Here is a 21,084-nt window from a genome sequence, read left to right on the forward strand (position 1 = left end):
ATGGAGATGAGAAATCCAAAGAAATGTAACTACTTTGTGATGAACGACTGGAGACCACAGGTCCCCAACTCCAAAATACTTAGTAAATATCCCTGACAACTCCCTAAATGCTGCCAGAGTTCTGGTTTAACCTGAGGAATTGTCATGTCATAACTTTGTCCTCTTTACTGCACATGTTTTACTCAAAATAAATACGAAAGCACACAAAACTCTATCGCTTACAAAGCTATAGTAATAAATTTCTCAATGACCACTAATTATTATGACAACCCAGAAAATGATAAAAGCCAGACAACTATACGGCAAAGTAAATATTTGCTTTTGAAATCAACTGTATAGTATCAAGGTAAAAAATGGTATGTTAACACTCACACTGTTTCTTCATTCTTTGTGTATTTTAATATTTTGTAGAGGTCTTCTTTCTTTGATTCCCTTACTACCATTAGCAGCTTGAGGAAAGCAGTGGCTGAACGAACTGTGCCAAGGTTATCCTTCTTCAGAAATTTCTTATTTTCCTTTAACACTGTATGAAGCTAGCAAACAAATGAAGGTATTAAAAATTATGAGGACATGCAAAATCGAAATAACATGTCATTATTTTGAGTTTGCTGACAAAACATATATTTCAGTGATAAATTTAGTAATTGTAGGCATTACATTCACAGGACACAGCGGCCGTAAGAAATTAATATGCATATAAACTGCCACAGATTATGTATTATTTGCTGTGGTACTAGTTTCATCCATTAAACTTGAGCATCTTCAAATATTAATTGCACTGTTAGCGAGATATTAAAGATTCAAAGCTGTGCATGACATCCATATCATGCAAAAAATTGTGTAGCACATCTAAATTACACTGTAATAGTGCTGCACAGAACTTTGAAGATTTCAAATGTTGCATTAGCATTGTTAGTATCTCAAGATGCTCTTGTTTATAGACTGTAACTAGTAATAAAACAATACCATCTATACATGAAATAAAGTGATCAGTAACAATATACATGCAATATCTAGGACTTTAAAGTTTTCAGTTTAAAAACTATAGGATTGATCTTCACATTTAAATCTGTTATGTTCAGTGGTTATTGGTGAAAAATTTTTAGGTGACTGAAATATTAAATAAAGGTATGAGGAGATCGATTGGCTGCAAATTCATTACTTTTCCCCCTTATTCAGAAAGTAGTTTATAGAATAAATACTGAATTTGTGTATGTTTTGTTCACCCAAGGAGCCCAACAATAGGTAGCAGGAAGCAAACCTCCTGCCACATTTAACCACAGTTAAATGGAAGTGGGCTGCTTGTACGCTTGCTACGAACTCTTCGCTGGACAATATCTCTACAACAAAATCATTAGACAACACATGAGAAACAATAATCATTTATTGCAGTGAGGCACAGCAATATATACTAAGCTTTCACTTCCAGTGAAGGCAAGCATAAAATAGTCCCTGGTATGAAGTGACTGACCACACTGTTCGTGTTACCACACTGAGACAGCCTGTTATGCGGCATCCTCCGATGCTGTTGCTGTACCATACCTGGCAGGGACACAGCAGTGTAAAATTTTTAAATGACTGCAGAAAGGAACTAGTTTCCTTTTATTTCACTTATTTTGGGTTATGTAAGATAGATTCTGATCATACTTAAAATGCTCAAGTTTTGACTAATAATGTTCATGAAACACAGCAAAACATAATGGCAACTGAAAACAAAAATAAATCTTGACAATTTTAAACAGAAAAACTGCAATTTGCAAACCAGAATAATGGGCATTTTCAAATATCTTCTCCAAGTAAAATACCATAAAAAGCATGGGAATGGAAAAATGGAAAGGAAAAAAAATAACTTCAGAGATCAGACATGAATGACTGATATCCCTCATGTGACTAAAACTAACTTCAAATTAATAGGCAGGATACTGGGAGAATGTAGTCAGTCTGCAAAGGAGACTACTTAAAAATCACTTGTGCACCTAGAATATCGCTCAAGTGTGTGGTAACCACATCAGAAAGGACTAAAAGGGATAATGTATGTTTTCAAACAGGGATAGAATGAATGAACAGTAGTTTCTTTGAGCCATGGGTGCATCATGGAAATTCTAAAAAATCAGAACTGGTGGATGCTTGAGGACAGCCTTCAACTATTCCGAGAAAGCCTGCTTTCAACACTTCAAGATGCATTATTTAGTGAGGAATATACTGCAGCTCGATATGCATTGTTCCAATGTGAACTGTATTAACAATATTAGACTGATTACAGCACTCACAAAGGCACTGGAATACTCATTCTAACCACACTCCATACCTTAAATGGAATGGGAAGAAATCCAACCACATGGTACAATGGGAAGTATCCTTTGCTGTACACTTCACAGTGGTTGGCAGAGTTTAGATGTAAATGTAGATGTTGATGTACGTGCAGATATGTCCTTAATTTGATTGTTGTTGTAATGTTTTATTAATTGGAATATATACATACCACTCACTTCATAAAATGGGATTTATCAAGGTGAAAGTAGCCTGCCAGTAACTAACATTCATTTCCCTTAGCAAATTTTGGGAAATGTTTTGAAGAACTCTTCACATTTTAAGTGAAACTGCAATATTTTGACAATGTTTTAATGATAGATCCATATCACTACTGCAAAGGATTCTCTACAGAGAATGCAATATGTCATATTACAAACTCCGTTCTGACAGAATCAAGCAAGAAAGTTACCCTGCTATATCTGTCTGTGACTCCACAAAGGCCTTTGCTTATATCACAAAATTCTTCTGGGGAAACTAAAACTTTATGGCATTAAATGCATCCTCCCGCATGAGTAGTCTTTTATCTTTTTATCTTAACAACAGAAAATAATGCCACATTAGCTAATGATAGAACAGGCAAAAATTTAATAGTAAGTGGAGAAAATTAAATACACCACAACACTACGACCACCTGCCTAATAGCTTGCTTGTCCATGTTTGGAACAAAATACATCACTGATTCTGCATATCAGAGATCCAACAGTTTGCTGGTGGATTTGTGGAGGTATATGACATTAGATTTTTATTCACAGGTCATGCAGATAATAGGGCCCCTGATATGCGTACATGTTGATGGCCCCGATAATCACCTAGATGGGTTCCATAGGATTTATATCGGGCAAATTTGGTCACCGAGACATCAACATGAGTTCACCATAATGCTCCTCAAACCACTGCACCATGGTTCTGGCTTCAAGATATGGACAGTTATACCACTGAAAGATGACATTGCTGTTAGGGAGACATCAAGCATAAAGGGGTGCAGGTGGTTCACAGCTGTCAGTTTGCCTTTGACTGCTACCACAGGTCGCACGCAAGCACAGCATAATATTGTTCCCACCAGCCTCCATACATCATGCTGCACTTTTCGAGCCACCATTCACCTCTATTATGGGATTTGTAGAGATGACCAGTGATGTAGTGTAGCAAAAATGTGATTCACCGTAAGAGACAACACATTTCCATTGATTGACGGTCAAATCCTGATAGTCCCATGCCCATTGCAGTCGTAATTGATAATGATGTTGGGTCGACATGTGAACACATAGGGGAGGTCTGCTGCGGAGCTCCATAATCAACAATATACAATGAACAGTGTGCTCCAAACCACTTGTGCATACACCAGCATTTTGCTCTTTCAGCAGAGATGTCACAGATTACCATCTATTCTACTTTACATTGCAGACTAGCCTCCAAACCCAACATTCTGTGAAGGCATGGATGTCCAACCATTTAGCACCTAGTAGTAGTTTCACTGTCTTACTTCTTTCTGTAGATGCACACGACAGTAGAAAATGAACATTCAACCAGCTTAGCTGTTCTTGATATACTCATTCACAGGCTCTGTGTAGCAACAATCTACCCTCTGTCAAAGTCACTTATCTCAGTGCTTTTCCCCATTTGCAGCCCATATGTTTGCTAGGGTGATCCTCCATCTGTGTCTGCTCCATTTACTTACTTTTATTACTGCATCGCGTGCTCACAATGCCACAAGACAGCATCCAACATTGTGGTGGGCAGTGATCATAATGTTTTGGCTTGTCAGTGTATGGTACCTTGCACTATTTAATATTTTGTTCTTGATCTGAATAAATTATTTACTGGGTGCCCATAAGCTGCAATAAAAATGATTTACCAAAGACATTGGAGGACTTTGAAAACGAAGATGTTTGCTGATGAAGAAAATATTCTGGTGAGAGGCCTAAAACATATCCACAGACTCATGTACAATAATGGTCTCCTGAGGAGCTCTGTAATTAGAATGGGATTGCATTTACTATGTTTTGCACAAGTTTAATAACAACGAAATTATTTTTAACCATACAAGATGTTCTGAAGGCAAATTATTGGCATCAGCCTGTAAATTACTGTTTACCACAGGAATGTGCCAAAGTAAATTAACTAAAAATCTCTCACATTTTGTGGAACATTAGTGTGACCACCAGTTAAAAGCCTGAATAGCCCTCTTTTGCATTGCAGATCTATGGTAAGAATGGCCTGATCAAAGTGGTCCCACAGATTTTTGATTGAGTTTAAAGGTGGTGAGTTTGGTGGCCAGAGGAGTACAGAAAACTCATCCTCATACTCTTTGAACCATGGACATACACTGTAAGCTGTGTACATGTTGCACTGTGCTGCTGGTAGGTGCCACGCTGCCAAAGAGAGACAAACTGTATGTAGGGATGGACACAGTCCCCAAAGATAGGTGCATACATGTGTTGATCTGCTGTAGCTTCCAGGAATGACAAGGTCACCCAGAGAATGTCATGAAAACATTTCACAGACCATAATGCTCCCTCCTCTAGCCTGGACCCTTCCAATGATTGTTGCTGGGTGTTTGCTTTCAGACATTTCCCAGTGATGAAGCATAAAACATGATTCATCTGAAAAGGCCACTGGTCGCCACTCAGTGGATGATCAGTTGCAGTAATGGCATGCAAATTCAAACCTTTGTCACCAATGAATAGCAGTCAGCAGCAGCAATGTTCGCTGAATTCTTATTGAGCAGACACTACTCGTAGCCCCTTTATTCATCTGGCCAGTCAGTTACTCAACAGTTGCATGTTTATTCATCCATAAACATCTCTGCACCTGTAATTCAACCCTGTCATCTATGGCCCTGGTACACCACAGGTGCATTGTTGCCAGTTTTGGATAGTGTCATTTTGCCATGCACTGTATACTTTAACCACAATGGTACACGAGCAGTTTACAGATTTAGCCAATTTGGAAATTCTTCCACCCTCGGTGGTAAAGCCAGTAATTATGCCCTTTTGGACATCATATAAATCACTCCATTTCTGCATTATGACAATAACTGAATTGTTTTGTGTGTTCCCTGAACCCACTATATGAGGTACTATCCAAAATTTTTGGGACTGGTGCTGACCTCTGTTGAAAACCTTAGCTTTGGATTAATGGTCACCATCACCCTTGAAGTAGTTCCCATCCACTCATACACACCAGTCCCAGCTCTTCTGCCACTGGTCAAATGTTTTCTGGACATCCTGTTCTTTGAGGGCATTTATCACCGCCAGCAATGCTTCTTGAATCCTCTCTAGAGTGTCGAACCGATGGCCTTTCAACTTAAGTTTCAGTTTTGGGAATAGCGTGAAGTCGCAAAGTGCGAAATCTGGCGAGTACGGTGGGTAGGGTACAATCGCCATATTGTTTTTTGCCAAAAAGGTCCTAGTGAGCAAGGACATGTGGCAGGGCACGTTGTCATGATGCGGCAGCCAGTTTCCTTGACACCAAAGTTTGGGCCGTCGTCACATCACCTTTTTATGGAACCGTTGCAAAATGTCAAAGGAGTAAGCGGAATTCAATGTTTGGTTGGGTGGGACGAATTCTTTGTGCACAATTCCCTTGGTTTCAAAGAAAATGATGATCATGCTCTTCACTTTGCTCTTCACTGGCTCCACTTTTTTTGTCTTGGAGAACCCGGGTTCTTCCACTGGGACGATTGTTGCTTTGTCTCTGGGTCATAACTGTAAATCCAGTTGAATCAATGCAAGGGTCTCTGTAGCACTTTTCCCAAGATTTGCACAGAATTTGATACACACATGCTGTTCTGTTTGTGGCTCCATTGTAAAATCATCACACACCAAACACAGAGTATTACGGAAATCACTGTGGACACACAACACGTCCTCCCAGCTGAATGCCACTCCGCACACTGGCTCATCAGATGTGCAGCTCTTGCCACGTAGTGGTGCAAATATCTACTACTACTATTTTCCAGATGGCAGCACCAGTCAGTCCCGAAAATTTTGGATTCCACCTCGTATATACTCTCCTCTGCTAGAGCTGCCACCAGCCATCAGCATGTTGATATAGAACACAGGTGGTGGTCACATTAATGTGACTAGACTGTGTACATGATGAAACCCCAGCAGGGAGAGGAGAAAAAAGTTTCTTGAGGTTAATTTGTCATGTAGAATGTACTGTACTTTTCCTTACAGTTTACTCGTGGTGTCAGTTACATGGCCAAGACAGATGTGAGTTCACTTCCATGCCATTTAAATCACTGTAGCCTTCTGTCCTTGTGACAGTTATCCTGCTGTAAGATACCAGACCCTTTGGGGAAGACAGCAAGCATGTTTGGATGCAGGTAATTCGCCATACTGTTCGCGTAGCCCACAGTTATGAAAGTGCCTTCAAATAGTAGTAGAAGTCCCATGGTAGCCCAAGTGAGCCGTTTGTCCACATGATAGTAACTAGGTGACACATTTTCATTGATCTGCAGTCCAATCTCAATGATCCTGTGCCCTTTGCAATAATAACTGACTATGTCATCTGCTGTAGAGCCACATGTTCAACAATGTGCATTAAATCATGTGCTCCACAACACTTCTTCAGCCTTGCACCTCGCTATTAGAACTGGCACAGACCACCGCATATCTTCCTGTTCAGACTTGCCAAACCCCTGACTTCCACATTCTGTGATGAGATGTGGAAGTCCAGCACCTCGCTACCTCCTCATGGTTTCTATGCCCTTCACCCTCTTCGCCTAGATGCTTAAGACAGTAGCATGTGAACAGCCAACCAACTTTGGTATTTCTGAAATGCTCTTTCCCAGGAACCAAGCCATGATCTTCCTTTTGTCAAAGTTGCTCATGTCAGTGATTTCTCCATTTGTGTCCCTTATCTTCACCAGAATAATTCCCAATTCATCACTGTTATGCTTATATTCATTCCTTATCATGTTACATGCCTGCAACATCACCAGGTGGCTTTCAGTCTCACAGTGTGCAGAGGTTAAATGTTTTGGATTAACTGTATTCACTATATTGTGTTCTGCAATATTAATTACGTTTTTATCATTGGCCACAAACAACATTACATAGGGTGTATACACTCCAGGACAACAAGGAAATCCTGGAAAAACTTGTAAATTTTTTCATCCAGAAAAAAAAACCAAGAAAAACCTGGGAATATTTTAGTATTCTGGGAATTTTTCATTGTTTTAATTTTCAGCTAAATTTTTGTAATTTTGATTGTCAAGAACTGTTAATCTAACAAAGAATTCTACTTTCGCCCACTACTGCAGACTACTACTGCAGCAATGAAACATAAACAAAAGAAAAGCACCAAAATGAAACTTAAATTGCATTTACAACAAAATACAGTGCAGACAGAAGCGTCTGCTTATAGCAAAATTTGTTAAAACCATTAGGACAAAAACTATGCAATACTTCTTAGCAACAAACTGCTTTCAATGAGCATGATTACACAACTGTTTACATTAGTTTTGTTTGATCAGTTGTCAGCAGACTCATGCTTTCACAGAGCTGAAGCCACATATGAGCAGAGCTTTCTCCCATTTCTGGCTACTTGAAGTGTGGTTGTTAGCTGTATAAGCAGCAAGCAGCCTGATACTAGCCAGAAAAAAATTTTTCTGGGGCACCCAAGCTGCCAGATTTGCGCATGCACAGAGCAGTCTGAGTTTTAGCGTGTGTGTATGTGTGGGTAAGAGGGGGTGTGGGGGGGGGGGGGGGGGGGGGAGGAAAGGGGGGGGGGTAGTCTCCACATGAACTGTGTTTAAGTGTCATAATTTTGCTATTTTTCTCTTTGTTTACAGCTCTCAGATCAAATAAAAACAAAACAAATTTCTGTGGCCTTGAGCTATCAAGTAAGTTAAAATGCAGTCATATAATTATGGTAGACTAAGACATGTTATTAGTTTCAGTTTTCTAATTTTATTTTTTGTCCAAATTATTAGCAGTCAAGCATTAATCATTGTGCTGAGCAGTGAAGTTATTTTTGTAAGTTTGCTAAAGAAATTTGGCTTTTATTAATCTATTCCATTGAGACAGCCAATTTACTTGAAATTAAGTATTTCAGTCTGCACTATTGGCTAATTTCAACTCTTCAATGAATTTGAAGTGCACATTTTCACCTTCTGGCACACTTGACATAATGCCATAATAAAGAACCAAACATGAGATAATACGGTACTGGTACTCCAAGGAAATTTGCAATCCCAAGAACCACATTGAAAAGGTAGGGGCCTACTTCAGTGTGAATCTGGACATATGAATGTGCACTTTAAGCTGAATTATGCATTTTTGTATGGTTGATAAAATTCCAATGATTTTGGAGTATACTGGTGTCCTGTTTCTATTGTGATATAATTTAAGATCTGGTAATGCTATATATGTATGAGCATAAGTAAATGTTCACTTGAAGATGACTAAGTAGCGAATTTGGGAAGTAGAACCGAATAAAATGTTTTTTATCAAAATACATCGACAGCTGCAGCAAAATTTTACAATGCCACCTTCCATGAAATACAATGTTTCTGATCGCAAGACATGTTTCGACGCGTGTCGGGTACCTCCTCTGGGCTTGACTTTATTTCTTAATTTGTGTTATTTACACCTTAAATTTACAGAACGCCATTCTTCTGCAAATTATAGACTGGCAGCACATCGTGTCTTATCATTGTAACTTATGTTTTCTCCTGGAGTAGAATGCAAACTGCCAGTTGTAGTTACTTGACTGCAGAGGAATGTTGTTAATTTGAAAAAGTCACCAAATACTTATTGACTCAGTTCTGTCATATACAAACAACATTTTACTTTTTTAAATTTTTGCAAGAAAATTTTTATTTGTTCTTACTAGCTTTTTGCAGTGCTGTGTGGATGTAAACCTGATTGGAAATGCTAGATAACAGAATTGCAGAGTACAAATAAAAAAAATTATGTGAATGTCATCACATAACAAAATATTAGGGCACTTTGCATTGTGAAGTCTAGTTTTGAAATGAATATAATGCCAAGGGCTGCTTTCTTATTTTGGGTTCCTTATCTGGACAAAATATGATAAAACAATTGCCCTAAATATAATAGGTCCATGCATCCTCTCCAAACAACATGCTGCAGTGCTACACATGGTCCGGTGATGCCTCAGTACCCCTGAAATTCCAAACAGAAATGTGACAAAAGGCATATGAACAGATCAAACACCAAATATGGGCTTCCTGTGTCATTATAGCTATGCATGCATAGTAATGCCGGTTTTCTGGTGCTCTCTGGCAGCTGTTCAAATGAACCTATTTCTAACAGGTCATGGGAAAATATTGCAAATGTTGGTTTGAGAAGTGTTACTTTCAAAGTCAATTTCCTTTCATGCAAGATGAATTATGTTATGTGTGAGAGTGTGCTGAATTTCTTAAATCACAGAGCATTAGAAACTTAGAAAAATTTTGGGCCCAGTAGACTAGCAATTTGTCATTATTTAAAAGTTTACTTGCACATTTGTGTTTGATACACTATATGATATAAAATATCCGGACAGCTGGCTGAAAATGACTTACAAGTTCGTAGTGCCCTCCATCGGTAATGGTGGAATTCAATATGGTGTTGGCCCACCCTTAGCCTTGATGACAGCTTTCACTCACACGGTCATATGTTCAATCATGTTCTGGAAGGTTTCTTGGAGAATGGTAGCCCATTCTTCTTGGAGTGCTGCACTGAGGAGAGCTATCTATGTTGGTCGGTGAGGCCTGGCACAAAGTCGGTGTTGCAAAACATCCCAAAGGTGTTCTATTGGATTCAGGTCAGGACTCTGTCAAGGTCAGTGCATTACAGGGATGTTATTGTCATGTAACCTCTCTGCCACAGGCCGTGCATTATGAAAAAGTGCCCGATCATGTTGAAAGATGCAGTTGCCATCCCCGAATTGCTCAACAGTGGGAAGCAAGAAGGTACTTAAAACATCAATGTAAGCCTGTGCTGTGATAGTGACATGCAAAACAACAAGGGGTGCAAGCCCCCTCCATGAAAAACATAACACCACTGCCTCTGAATTTTACTGTTGGCACTACACACACTGACAGATGAGGTTCACTGGGCATTTGCCATGCCCACACTCTGACACCAGATCGCTCACATTGAGTACCATGATTTGTCACTCCACACAACATTTTTCCACTGTTCAAACGTCCAATGTTTACGCTCCTTACACCAAGTGAAGTGTCGTTTGGCATTTACTGTCATGATGTGTTGCTTATGAGCAGCTGCTTGATCATGAAATCCAAGTTTTCTCACCTACCACCTAGCTGCCCTAGTACTTGCAGTGTATTCTGATGCAGTTTGGAATTCCTGTGTGATGGTCTCGATAGATGTCTGCCTATTGCACCTTACGACCCTCTTCAAAATGTCCACGATCTCTGTCATTCAACAGACGAGGTAGGCCTGTACACTTTTGTGCTGTATGTGCCGTCACGTTTCCACTTCACTATCACATTGGAAACAGTGGACCTAGGGATGTTTAGGAGTGTGGAAATCTTACGTACAGAAGTATAACACAAGTAACACCCAATCACCTGACCATGTTCAAAGACTGTGAGTTCCGCGGAGTGCCCCATTCTACTCTCTCACGATGTCTATTGACTACTGAGGTGGCAGCACAATGCACCTAATGTGAAAAATGTATGTTTTTGGGGTGTGTCCGGATACTTTTGATCACATAGTGTATATCTTAAAGGATAACACGCGCAAAAAAAGGACCAATAACATGTGTGGAAACTTAGCTTTGCTTGTAGCTATAGTATATGTATATTGATTTAAACCATTAACTTTTCCTATTTGTGTGTTCACACTAATTAATAATGATGTTGCCCTTGGCTGACTACATCACATGTCCTATGCTCTGAATATCGGCTGTCATTGGCTGGTGAGACCACATGACACGAGCTATGACTGGCAGACAAAAACACATATCAATCTCGATTTCAGAAACTAATGTGGTGTGTTTGGTGAAATTTGTATTTGTACTTTTGTAATAAGAAAATAAGCAGTGTACATCTTGTTTCCTTTATTAAAGTGCCAGGAAGTTTTATGATGGTGTATACAACCTTCACCATGAAAAGAATTACCTTCCCCTGGGGAAAAAGCACACTTTTTACCATGAAATCTGCCCCCCCCCCCCCCCCCGTCTCCATACTGCATATACACCCTTATGCGGTAATGTTTTGTGAATGTAGGAACTCAAGTGACTTGCACAAGAATTTCATTCTTCAACTTTTCACAATACCTAACTGTTCATATTTTTAAAAAGTGTTCTCCATGCTGTCACTTTCTTCCCCCACAGAAATACCCTGAAGTGAAAACATGAGAAATACAGATCTGTTATGTTATTCTAACCCCCCCCCCTCCCCCGGTCATCCCCTATGACCTGGTGTGGTTGAGTAGTGATCCTATGGAACTAGGCAAGTTCGGTGAGAAGAAAGTGGCATGATACCCAGGTATGGTTTTATGACATTGCCTCACATCACTGGAAACAGCCTATGAGAAAAATGCAACAAGCCACCCTCTGAATAAGTATTCATGACCTCCCGACAATGTCACTGATGTCATGTATGGAGTGGTTTGTCATCACTTATCCAATGTTGCACTAGGCAACTAATTTGTGTTGTTCTCTACATTGTTTAAGTCGTTTTTATATTGAATTGTTGGCTGTGACAGGCAATGGTAGTGATAAGTATTCACCATGTTAATTAACATTATCTGTACTTATCCATGTAACATGTAACCTGCTGCAGTGTCCTTATAAATTAAGTACATAACCAAATGTGTCCTGCGAATGATATTCAGTAACCCCCTCCTGGCACAAGATATTGTGATCACAATTGTCAGCCTGTTTCTTCCCACAACAATTTGAAATTACCTGATCTGTCTGATTGAAGGGGGGAGGGGGGGTCTCCAATTCACTTTACTGAACATTTATTATGAAGGATTGTCTTGTCTACTGTGCATACTAAAGTTTTATAAATCTCTTTCTGCAGCTATTTTCAATTATTGTTTCTCATCATTGGATGGCTTAATGGAGTAGATAGTTTTTGTGTAATTTATCTCCAAATTAGCCAATTTAATTATGAAGTACAATTTTGATATACTGCTTTCATATTTTATTAGCCATCTCCACATAGCTAGGAGATTTCACCATGTTAATTTGGCAGGTTAGTTATAACAACAAAATTTGGCATACCCATTGTCCACATTAACTGACAAAATCAGCACCAAAATATCTACAAAGAATGATTTAAGTTACATCTTCAAATTTGCTTTATACCCTAATGGTTTGCAGAGCCATACCAAGTTGAAACTGCTCACCTGTCAGAACTGCCAAAACCAAGGGCTATTTCACCTCCATCTTGGTTGTTGTTGTTGTTGTTGTTGTTGTGGTCCTCAGTCATGAGACTGGTTTCATGCAGCTCTCCAAGCTACTCTATCCTGTGCAAGCTTCTTCGTATCCCAGTACCTACCGCAACCTACATCCTTCTGAATCTGCTTAGTGTATTCATCTCTTGGTCTCCCTCTACAATTTTTACCCTCCACACTGCCCTCCAATATTAAATTGGTGATCCCTTGATGCCTCAGAACATGTCCTACCAACCGATCCCTTCTTCTAGTCAAGTTGTGCCACAAACTCCTCTTCTCCCCAATCCTATTCAATACTTCCTCATTAGTTATGTGATCTATCCATCTAATCTTCAGCATTCTTCTGTAGCACCACATTTCAAAAGCTTCTATTCTTCTCTTGGTCTCCCTCTACAATTTTTACCCTCCACGCTGCCCTCCAATATTAAATTGGTGATCCCTTGATGCCTCAGAACATGTCCTACCAACCGATCCCTTCTTCTAGTCAAGTTGTGCCACAAACTCCTCTTCTCCCCAATCCTATTCAATACTTCCTCATTAGTTATGTGATCTACCCATCTAATCTTCAGCATTCTTCTGTAGCACCACATTTCAAAAGCTTCTATTCTCTTCTTGTCCAAACTATTTATCATCCATGTTTCACTGCCATACATGGCTATACTCCATACAAATACTTTCAGAAACGACTTCCTGACACTTAAATCTATACTCGATGTTAACAAATTTCTCTTCTTCAGAAACGCTTTCCTTCCCATTGTCAGTCTACATTTTATATCCTCTCTATTTTGACCGTCATCAGTTATTTTGCTCCCCAAATAGCAAAACTCCTTTACTACTTTAAGTGTCTCATTTCCTAATCTAATTCCCTCAGCATCACCCAACTTAATTCGACTACATTCCATTATCCTCGTTTTGCTTTTGTTGATGTTCATCTTATATTCTCCTTTCAAGACACAATCCATTCCGTTCAACTGCTCTTCCAAGTCCTTTGGTGTCTCTGACAGAATTACAATGTCATCGGCGAACCTCAAAGTTTTTATTTCTTCTCCATGGATTTTAATACCTACTCCAAATTTTTCTTTTGTTTCCTTTACTCCTTGCTCAATATACAGATTGAATAACATCGGGGATAGGCTACAGCCCTGTCTCACTCTCTTTCCAACCACTGCTTCCCTTTCATGCCCCTCGATTCTTATAACTGCCATTTGGTTTCTATACAAATTGTAAATAGCCTTTCGCTCCCTGTATTTTACCCCTGCCACCTTCAGAATTTGAAAGAGCGTATTCGAGTCAACACTGTCAAAAGCTTTCTCTAAGACTACAAATGCTAGAAACGTAGGTTTGCCCTTCCTTAATGAGTCGTAGGGTCAGTATTGCCTCACTTCTATGGAATCCAAACTGATCTTCCCCAAGGTCGGCTTCTACTAGTTTTTCCATTCGTCTTTAAAGAATTCGCGTTAGTATTTTGCAGCTGTGACTTATTAAACTGATAGTTCGGTAATTTTCACATCTGTCAACACCTGCTTTCTTTGGGATTGGAATTATTATATTCTTCTTGAAGTCTGAGGGTATTTCGCCTGTTTCATACATCTTGCTCACCAGATGGTAGACTTTTGTCAGGACTGGCTCTCCCAAGGCCGTCAGTAGTTCCAATGGAATGTTGTCTACTCCGGGGGCCTTGTTTCGACTCAAGTCTTCCAGTGCTCTGTCAAACTCTTCACGCAGTATCGTATCTCCCATTTCATATTCATCTACATCCTCTTCCATTTCCATAATATTGTCCTCAAGTGCATCGCCCTTGTATAGACCTTCTATATACTCCTTCCACCTTTCTGCTTTCCCTTCTTTGCTTAGAACTGGGTTTCCATCTGAGCTCTTGATGTTCATGCAAGTGGTTCTCTTATCTCCAAAGGTCTCTTTAATTTTCCTGTAGGCAGTATCTATCTTACCCCTAGTGAGATAAGCCTCTACATTCTTACATTTGTCCTCTAGCCATCCCTGCTTAGCCATTTTGCACTTCCTGTCGATCTCATTTTTGAGACGTTTGTATTCCTTTTTGCCTGCTTCATTTACTGCATTTTTGTATTTTCTCCTTTCATCAATTAAATTCAATATATCTCCTGTTACCCAAGGATTTCTACTAGCCCTCGTCTTTTTACCTACTTGATCCTCTGCTGCCTTCACTACTTCATCCCTCAAAACTATCCATTCTTCTTCTACTGCATTTCTTTCCCCCATTCCTGTCAATTTTTCCCTTATGCTCTCCCTGAAACTCTGTACAACCTCTGGTTCTTTCAGTTTATCCAGGTCCCATCTCCTTAAATTCCCACCTTTTTGCAGTTTCTTCAGTTTTAATCTACAGGTCATAATCAATAGATTGTGGTCAGAGTCCACATCTGCCCCTGGAAATGTCTTACAATTTAAAACCTGGTTCCTAAATCTCTGTCTTACCATTAGATAATCTATCTGAAACCTGTCAGTATCTCCAGGCTTCTTCCATTTATACAGCCTTCTTTTATGATTCTTGAACCAAGTGCTAGCTATGATTAAGTTGTGCTCTGTGCAAAATTCTACCAGGTGGCTTCCTCTTTCATTTCTTAGCCCCAATCCATATTCACCTACTACATTTCCTTCTCACCCTTTTCCTACTACCGAATTCCAGTCACCCATGACTATTAAATTTTTCTCACCCTTCACTATCTGAATAATTTATTTTATTTCATCATACATTTCTTCAATTTCTTCGTCATCTGCAGAGCTAGTTGGCATATAAACTTGTACTCCTGTAGTAGGCGTGGGATTCGTATCTATCTTGGCCACAATAATGCGTTCACTATGCTGTTTGTAGTAGCTTACCCGCATTCCTATTTTCCTATTCATTATTAAACCTACTCCTGCATTACCCCTATTTGATTTTGTGTTTATAACCCTGTAGTCACCTGACTAGAAGTCTTGTTCCTCCTGGCACTGAACTTCACTAATTCCCACTATGTCTAAATTTAACCTATCCATTTCCCTTTTTAAATTTTCTAACCTACCTGCCCGAATAAGGGATCTGACATTCCACGCTCCGATCCGTAGAACGCCAGTTTTCTTTCTCCTGATAACGACATCCTCTTGAGTAGTCCCCGCCCGGGGATCCAAATGGGGGACTATTTTACCTCCGGAATATTTTACCCAAGAGGACGCCATCATCACTTAACCATACAGTAAAGCTGCATGCTGCATACCATCTCGGTATGGCAATGATTAAATGATAAAATTTAATTTTTCCCTCTCATGACTTTTACAGCAAGAATTGCTGATGTCTTTACAGTTCCATTGTTGGGATGTAATATTTAAATACAGCAATTTTCATTACAGTCTAAAGCTTAATGCAGTATCCATACAGGTGTGCTTATTCCACTTCCGTGATTTGCGACTGGTAAGCATAACATTAGATTTAGATCTACTTCTTAATTTCTGTACCAGACTGAAATTTGAAATCTTGTCAGCACAAAACAGTATACTTGTACTTGCTGTAACTCTATATCAAATATAAATGTATCATCTACAGTAGGTTTGAAGTTGGAATGTGGGTGTCATCAAATGATGTCAATTGAAGTATTTACTGATATTAATCTAGTCACTTAAAATAAATTGGAATAAATGGAAAAATGTTCATATTAAGAAGAAAAATTTTTAAATTTCTCCCTGACAGAACTGCAAAAAATTATTGTAACATAATATTTTGCTCTAGGTTCATTAACTTGTGTTGTGACTAGCATTTTCAGAGATTACATTGTGAAGATTAATTCTCAAACCCACTATGTGTTACTTTAGGACTCTCAGATACTACTATAATATCTTCCCCAGAACTTTTCTTTCCATTTCCAAAATGGCATTTCACCAATTTCCCATCCTATGAAGCATCCTTCCCGAAACCTTTGCCCCCACATGCCCTATCACCTTTATAGATCTGAATGCAATAACCTGTCTCATATTACATCTGTGATCAGGGTAACTGACACATTAGGGGCAGAACCGTAAACTAGCTATCCCCCAGTAGAAATGATCAATGCAAAATGTGGCAAAGAACAGTCTGTATAACCAATTACACAACATGCTGCTAACAATAGTGAAGTCAACTTGAGGATCTGCTTTACAACCAGTGTCATTAAGATCATTCCATGAGAAAAAAAAAAAAAATCCCTGAAATGCGCACGTGACCAAACATTCTCTCCATCCCATTCAGTACCTCAACCATCCCAATCTCACACTCCACTAGTAAATGTGCTCTAAATACTACTTTCTCTATCCCAGTCATCTGCCCCTTCCTATGTACCTCATCACACTTTCTCCTTACACTTTACTAAATCTGCCCTTCCCCTGCCTTCTACTTGAGTTACACATTTCTGGTAACGTACACATCCTACCAGTACTGTTACATTCTAAAAGTACTTTTTTTGTTTATTTATTTGCAACATGCTCCATTACAGTATTTGTAATACTGTGTGTGTGTGTGTAATGTAATGTTTGTGTTGAATGATAATAATGATGATGATGATGATGGGAGAAGGGTGAGTGTGAAACCCTGCGCCAGCACATAGCCTAATTCTCGCGAATAGCACCAAGGAGGCTGCCAAGTTTTAGGTCCTCATCCTACGGATGGATCACCATTAACAGCTTCACGTGCCCTCACTTCATGAAAAACTGGAGAGAGGTTTGGTATTTAAAACAGGACATTGGCACAAAGTCTGGTGATCAGAAATGTAACGTTACTATCTCTCCTCCCCCAGCTGGCCAAATACTGGCAGTGAAGATTTTTTCCACCACCGGGATTCGAACTGGCTTACCTTAGCGTCAAGTACCACTGCATCAGTGTGCATTAGCGATCTCGGCCACTGAGGCATGTCAGATGTGTGTATATGATATGTAAAATCTCCTTTTTATAGATGAGTCAAAGTAATGAAATAGAATCAAAGTAATAAACATTTTATTTATTTGTCAACGCTGTTGTGTGGAGTGTCGCAGGTTTTCCTCATACCATTGGTTACCCTTCCAATGGTTCATATTTACGCACTTTGCAGTGCAATAAATTCACTAGGTTCCTAAAACTAGTAGTAAGTTTCTGTTTTAACAGTAGTGAACTTATTTTACTTGTTAAATCCTTGGAATAGCTATTAAATGTCATATTTCATCACTGATTACCTGTTACTGCAGTTACTTACATTTGGGCAATCATCCTGGCAAATTCTAGGTTCTCGTTCTGTAATTAAGATTTGCTTGCTGAATTCTGTTCTCTGCATTTCCTGCACCTGAGTCAAAGCTGCATCAACTGATTCAGCTTGAACTGTATCTGTTATCTCAAAACGACCTAAAACCATAACATGAAAACATTTTTTTCACAAAAGAATATGTGCAAGCAACTAATAATGAGTCGAAGGTATTACAGTAGAGTGTTACTTAATTGTGCCTAAAAATTTGTTGCATTTTAACTATAAAAAATATGAATTTTCTTCTGTGAAGACTAAATCAAGCTTCAGAGCTATTCTGAAAAGAAAAGAAAAAATGTATGTGTCTTGCAGTACAGCCTCCACCACAAAGAACAAGGTACTTGCCTCTCCTGATCACTTCAGTTCATCAACATTGGAGGGGGGGGGGGGGGGGGGGACTGTTTAAGAGCAAGGTGTCACTCTAGCAGTGAACACCTGTTTTAGGTTTTCAAAATCACGTAGTTTTTGACATGGTCCCCTTTTATGTTAGTGCAATTTGCCTGGCATTTTCCTAATGAGCTGAACAACACGGGATTTCCAATTCACCCCACAACACTGGATTTCCCATCCACCCCTCTCCTCATATATATTTTCATCCTGTTGGTCCAGAAAATGTGGATTGTATTTGCCAGTTATTGTTGTACTCTTGGAAATCCGTATGACAAATCTCTTCTGTGTGCCAGAAAACAGTATCAACCTTTCCTAAGGATAAAAATGAATGTAGCCATTCTTCATGCAGTGACATCAGAGTTTGTTTCTGTTTATTCTAGCAAAGAGTGTTTGCATCATATCTCATCCACAGTAACAAATCAGACCAGAATAATCAGTCCTTTTTTGTTATCTAAACCAGAAGTGCATGCATGCCTGTAAAAAAATTTAATGTTTTCTAAGGTGTGGATGTTTAACCCGAATATCATCCTTTGGTTTATCCAATGAGGATACAATGCTGTTTGGTCATAGCTCTGCCCTTATGGAAATAGTTTGTGAGCAATGACTTTTTCTACAGGTGGAACAATGTTTGTTTGCTTTGGTAAACTTTTCTGCTTGCCATTCTCTGTCTTAATCCCCTATCTCTGGCATGCAATGGTGAATCCATGTGTGATCTATTGTTCTTAAACACCAAAAAACCCTTTGTAATTGGATCCAAGCCGGCTGGTGTGGCCAAGCGATTGTAGGCGCTTCAGTCTGGATCTGTGCGACCGCTACGGTCTCAGTTTCGAATCCTGCCTCAGACATGGATGTGTGTGATGTCCTTAGGTTCGTTAGGTTTAAGTAGTTCTAAGTTCTAGGGGACTGATGACCTCAGAAGTTAAGTCCCATAGTGCTCAGAGCCATTTGAACCATTTTGAATTGGATCCAAACAAATGTAAATAATCTTTAGCAACATTGACTTGAATGGAACTCATTGGCAGGAAAACTTTGTCACACCAAAAACTGAGTAATTCAGTTACATGAATTGCTTGTGAAAATATTAACACTTTGTTGTTTATGCTATTGTCACAAACGAGCTGCAAAATATATAACCCAAAGCTTCACAGCACTGTGCAGAGTCTTACAAAGTTCATACAGTTTGGGCCACATTCACTGTAGTTTTGAATTAAGCCAAGAACTTTCAGAATGTACATCAAAACAACCCTTATTAACTTGTCACTGACTTAATTCTTTACTACATACCCACAATTTAAGGTGGCCGAACAAACAGATACAATAAATATGAGTTTAGGACAAAAGCACAAAAGTTTCTGAACTAATAAATTTAAAGAAGATTAACTGAATTGCCATTTATGCAATAAGCATATGGGGTACATACCAAAGAGAGGAAAATTTTTTCCTTCCATTAAGTGTACATGTTAACTCTAAAATTTACTGATGAAGTTCATACATAAAGCTTGTCAAATAGTGCTTATAAATGCATAAGTTGCTACAGTATACCTGCTGGTAGCTTAAAGGGTGGGGGATCATGCATTTATACCTGCGGTGGTACATATTTTACAGCTAGAAATGATCTGATCACAATTAGTGTAGATAAACATTTTGAATTGACAGCTGTTTAACTAATAAAGCTAGACATCTATAAGAAGTTAATTTTTCTGTGTGTGTACTGCTTACTTAATGATGATGTGAACACTTTTTGTAACAAACTAACCGAAGCGACATAGCCAGTTGGAATTATGTTATCTGTTATGACTGCAGCTCCTGTGAATAACTAACATTTTTCCCTTCCTTCATTTTTCAAATTTTGTACATTTTCTTGGTACTGTTCATGTGGGAGGTGTTAGAGAATTTCAAAACATCAACTAAATTGTTACTCACTTACGATTCATTATTCAATGTAATGTTTTTGACATGCTAATTCTAATGCCAGTTTTACTGGGAAATCAGTCAATTAGAAATTCTACCTAGTTGAAGATTCTAGTGTGACATAATAAGGAAAACATTGTGAGCTAATATGTATTTCTGGGCACAGTGATCCCACTAGCCATAAAGACTGGTAGTTCAACTTTTAAAAAATTTATCCGAAATTATGTAAAACTAATTAATTTATGAGGTAATTAATACTTAATTTCAAAAGAAGCTACATTTGCTGTTGCAGATTTTAGTTCCTTTCTTGTTATATTTTGACCTTTGCAGTTATGCTTTTGCTGACCAGAGTTTTATGCAGCAGATGACATATTTCATCAGTTGATTGAGTCCTTAATTACAATTTTTCCATAATTTTCAATGTCTTGCTTATATTCATAAGTTATTCCCACTGCAGATGCATAAAGTGGTTCCATAAACTTTTTTTACATTTATACACGACCAGTTTTTCATAAACCAAAATTTTATCAGTACTTATTGTCCATCCTGAAAACCATAATTTAACTTAGCCATTTTTCAAATGACTGTGGAGTTTTCAAAACAACAATTTCTTCATGTGCCAATCTTGAAATATTCAAATGTGACTCAAAAATTGTCAGTCTGTGTTCATTCCTGGTTGAGGTAGTGAACATGTAACATCTATGTCCAGTCTGCTCCTGATATTAGCTTACGCAATAGCTATGTACAGTTTGTCCATGAAAATTCACATACTGGCATCTGAAAAAATGCAGTAATTCTGAAGCCTAAAATCCTATATGAGTTTCCTTAAT

The 21,084-nt window shown here is 38.7% G+C and overlaps 1 protein-coding gene across 5 annotated transcripts in view; it reads right to left on the minus strand.

Annotated features, from left to right (window-relative positions):
* Positions 1-21,084, minus strand: part of LOC126457056 (microsomal triacylglycerol transfer protein) — a 220,485-nt gene that overhangs the window by 47,049 nt on the left and 152,352 nt on the right. For all 5 annotated transcript variants that reach the window (XM_050093049.1, XM_050093047.1, XM_050093048.1 and 2 more), the window contains 2 exons: positions 17,909-18,054; positions 373-533 (listed from right to left, as the gene is read on the minus strand). In XM_050093049.1, the coding sequence (XP_049949006.1) occupies positions 373-533; positions 17,909-18,054 (307 nt within the window). The remainder of the gene's footprint in view (positions 1-372; positions 534-17,908; positions 18,055-21,084) is intronic.

Source organism: Schistocerca serialis, chromosome 2 (assembly GCF_023864345.2).
Source record: "Schistocerca serialis cubense isolate TAMUIC-IGC-003099 chromosome 2, iqSchSeri2.2, whole genome shotgun sequence".
NCBI classification, from domain to species: Eukaryota; Metazoa; Arthropoda; class Insecta; order Orthoptera; family Acrididae; genus Schistocerca; species Schistocerca serialis.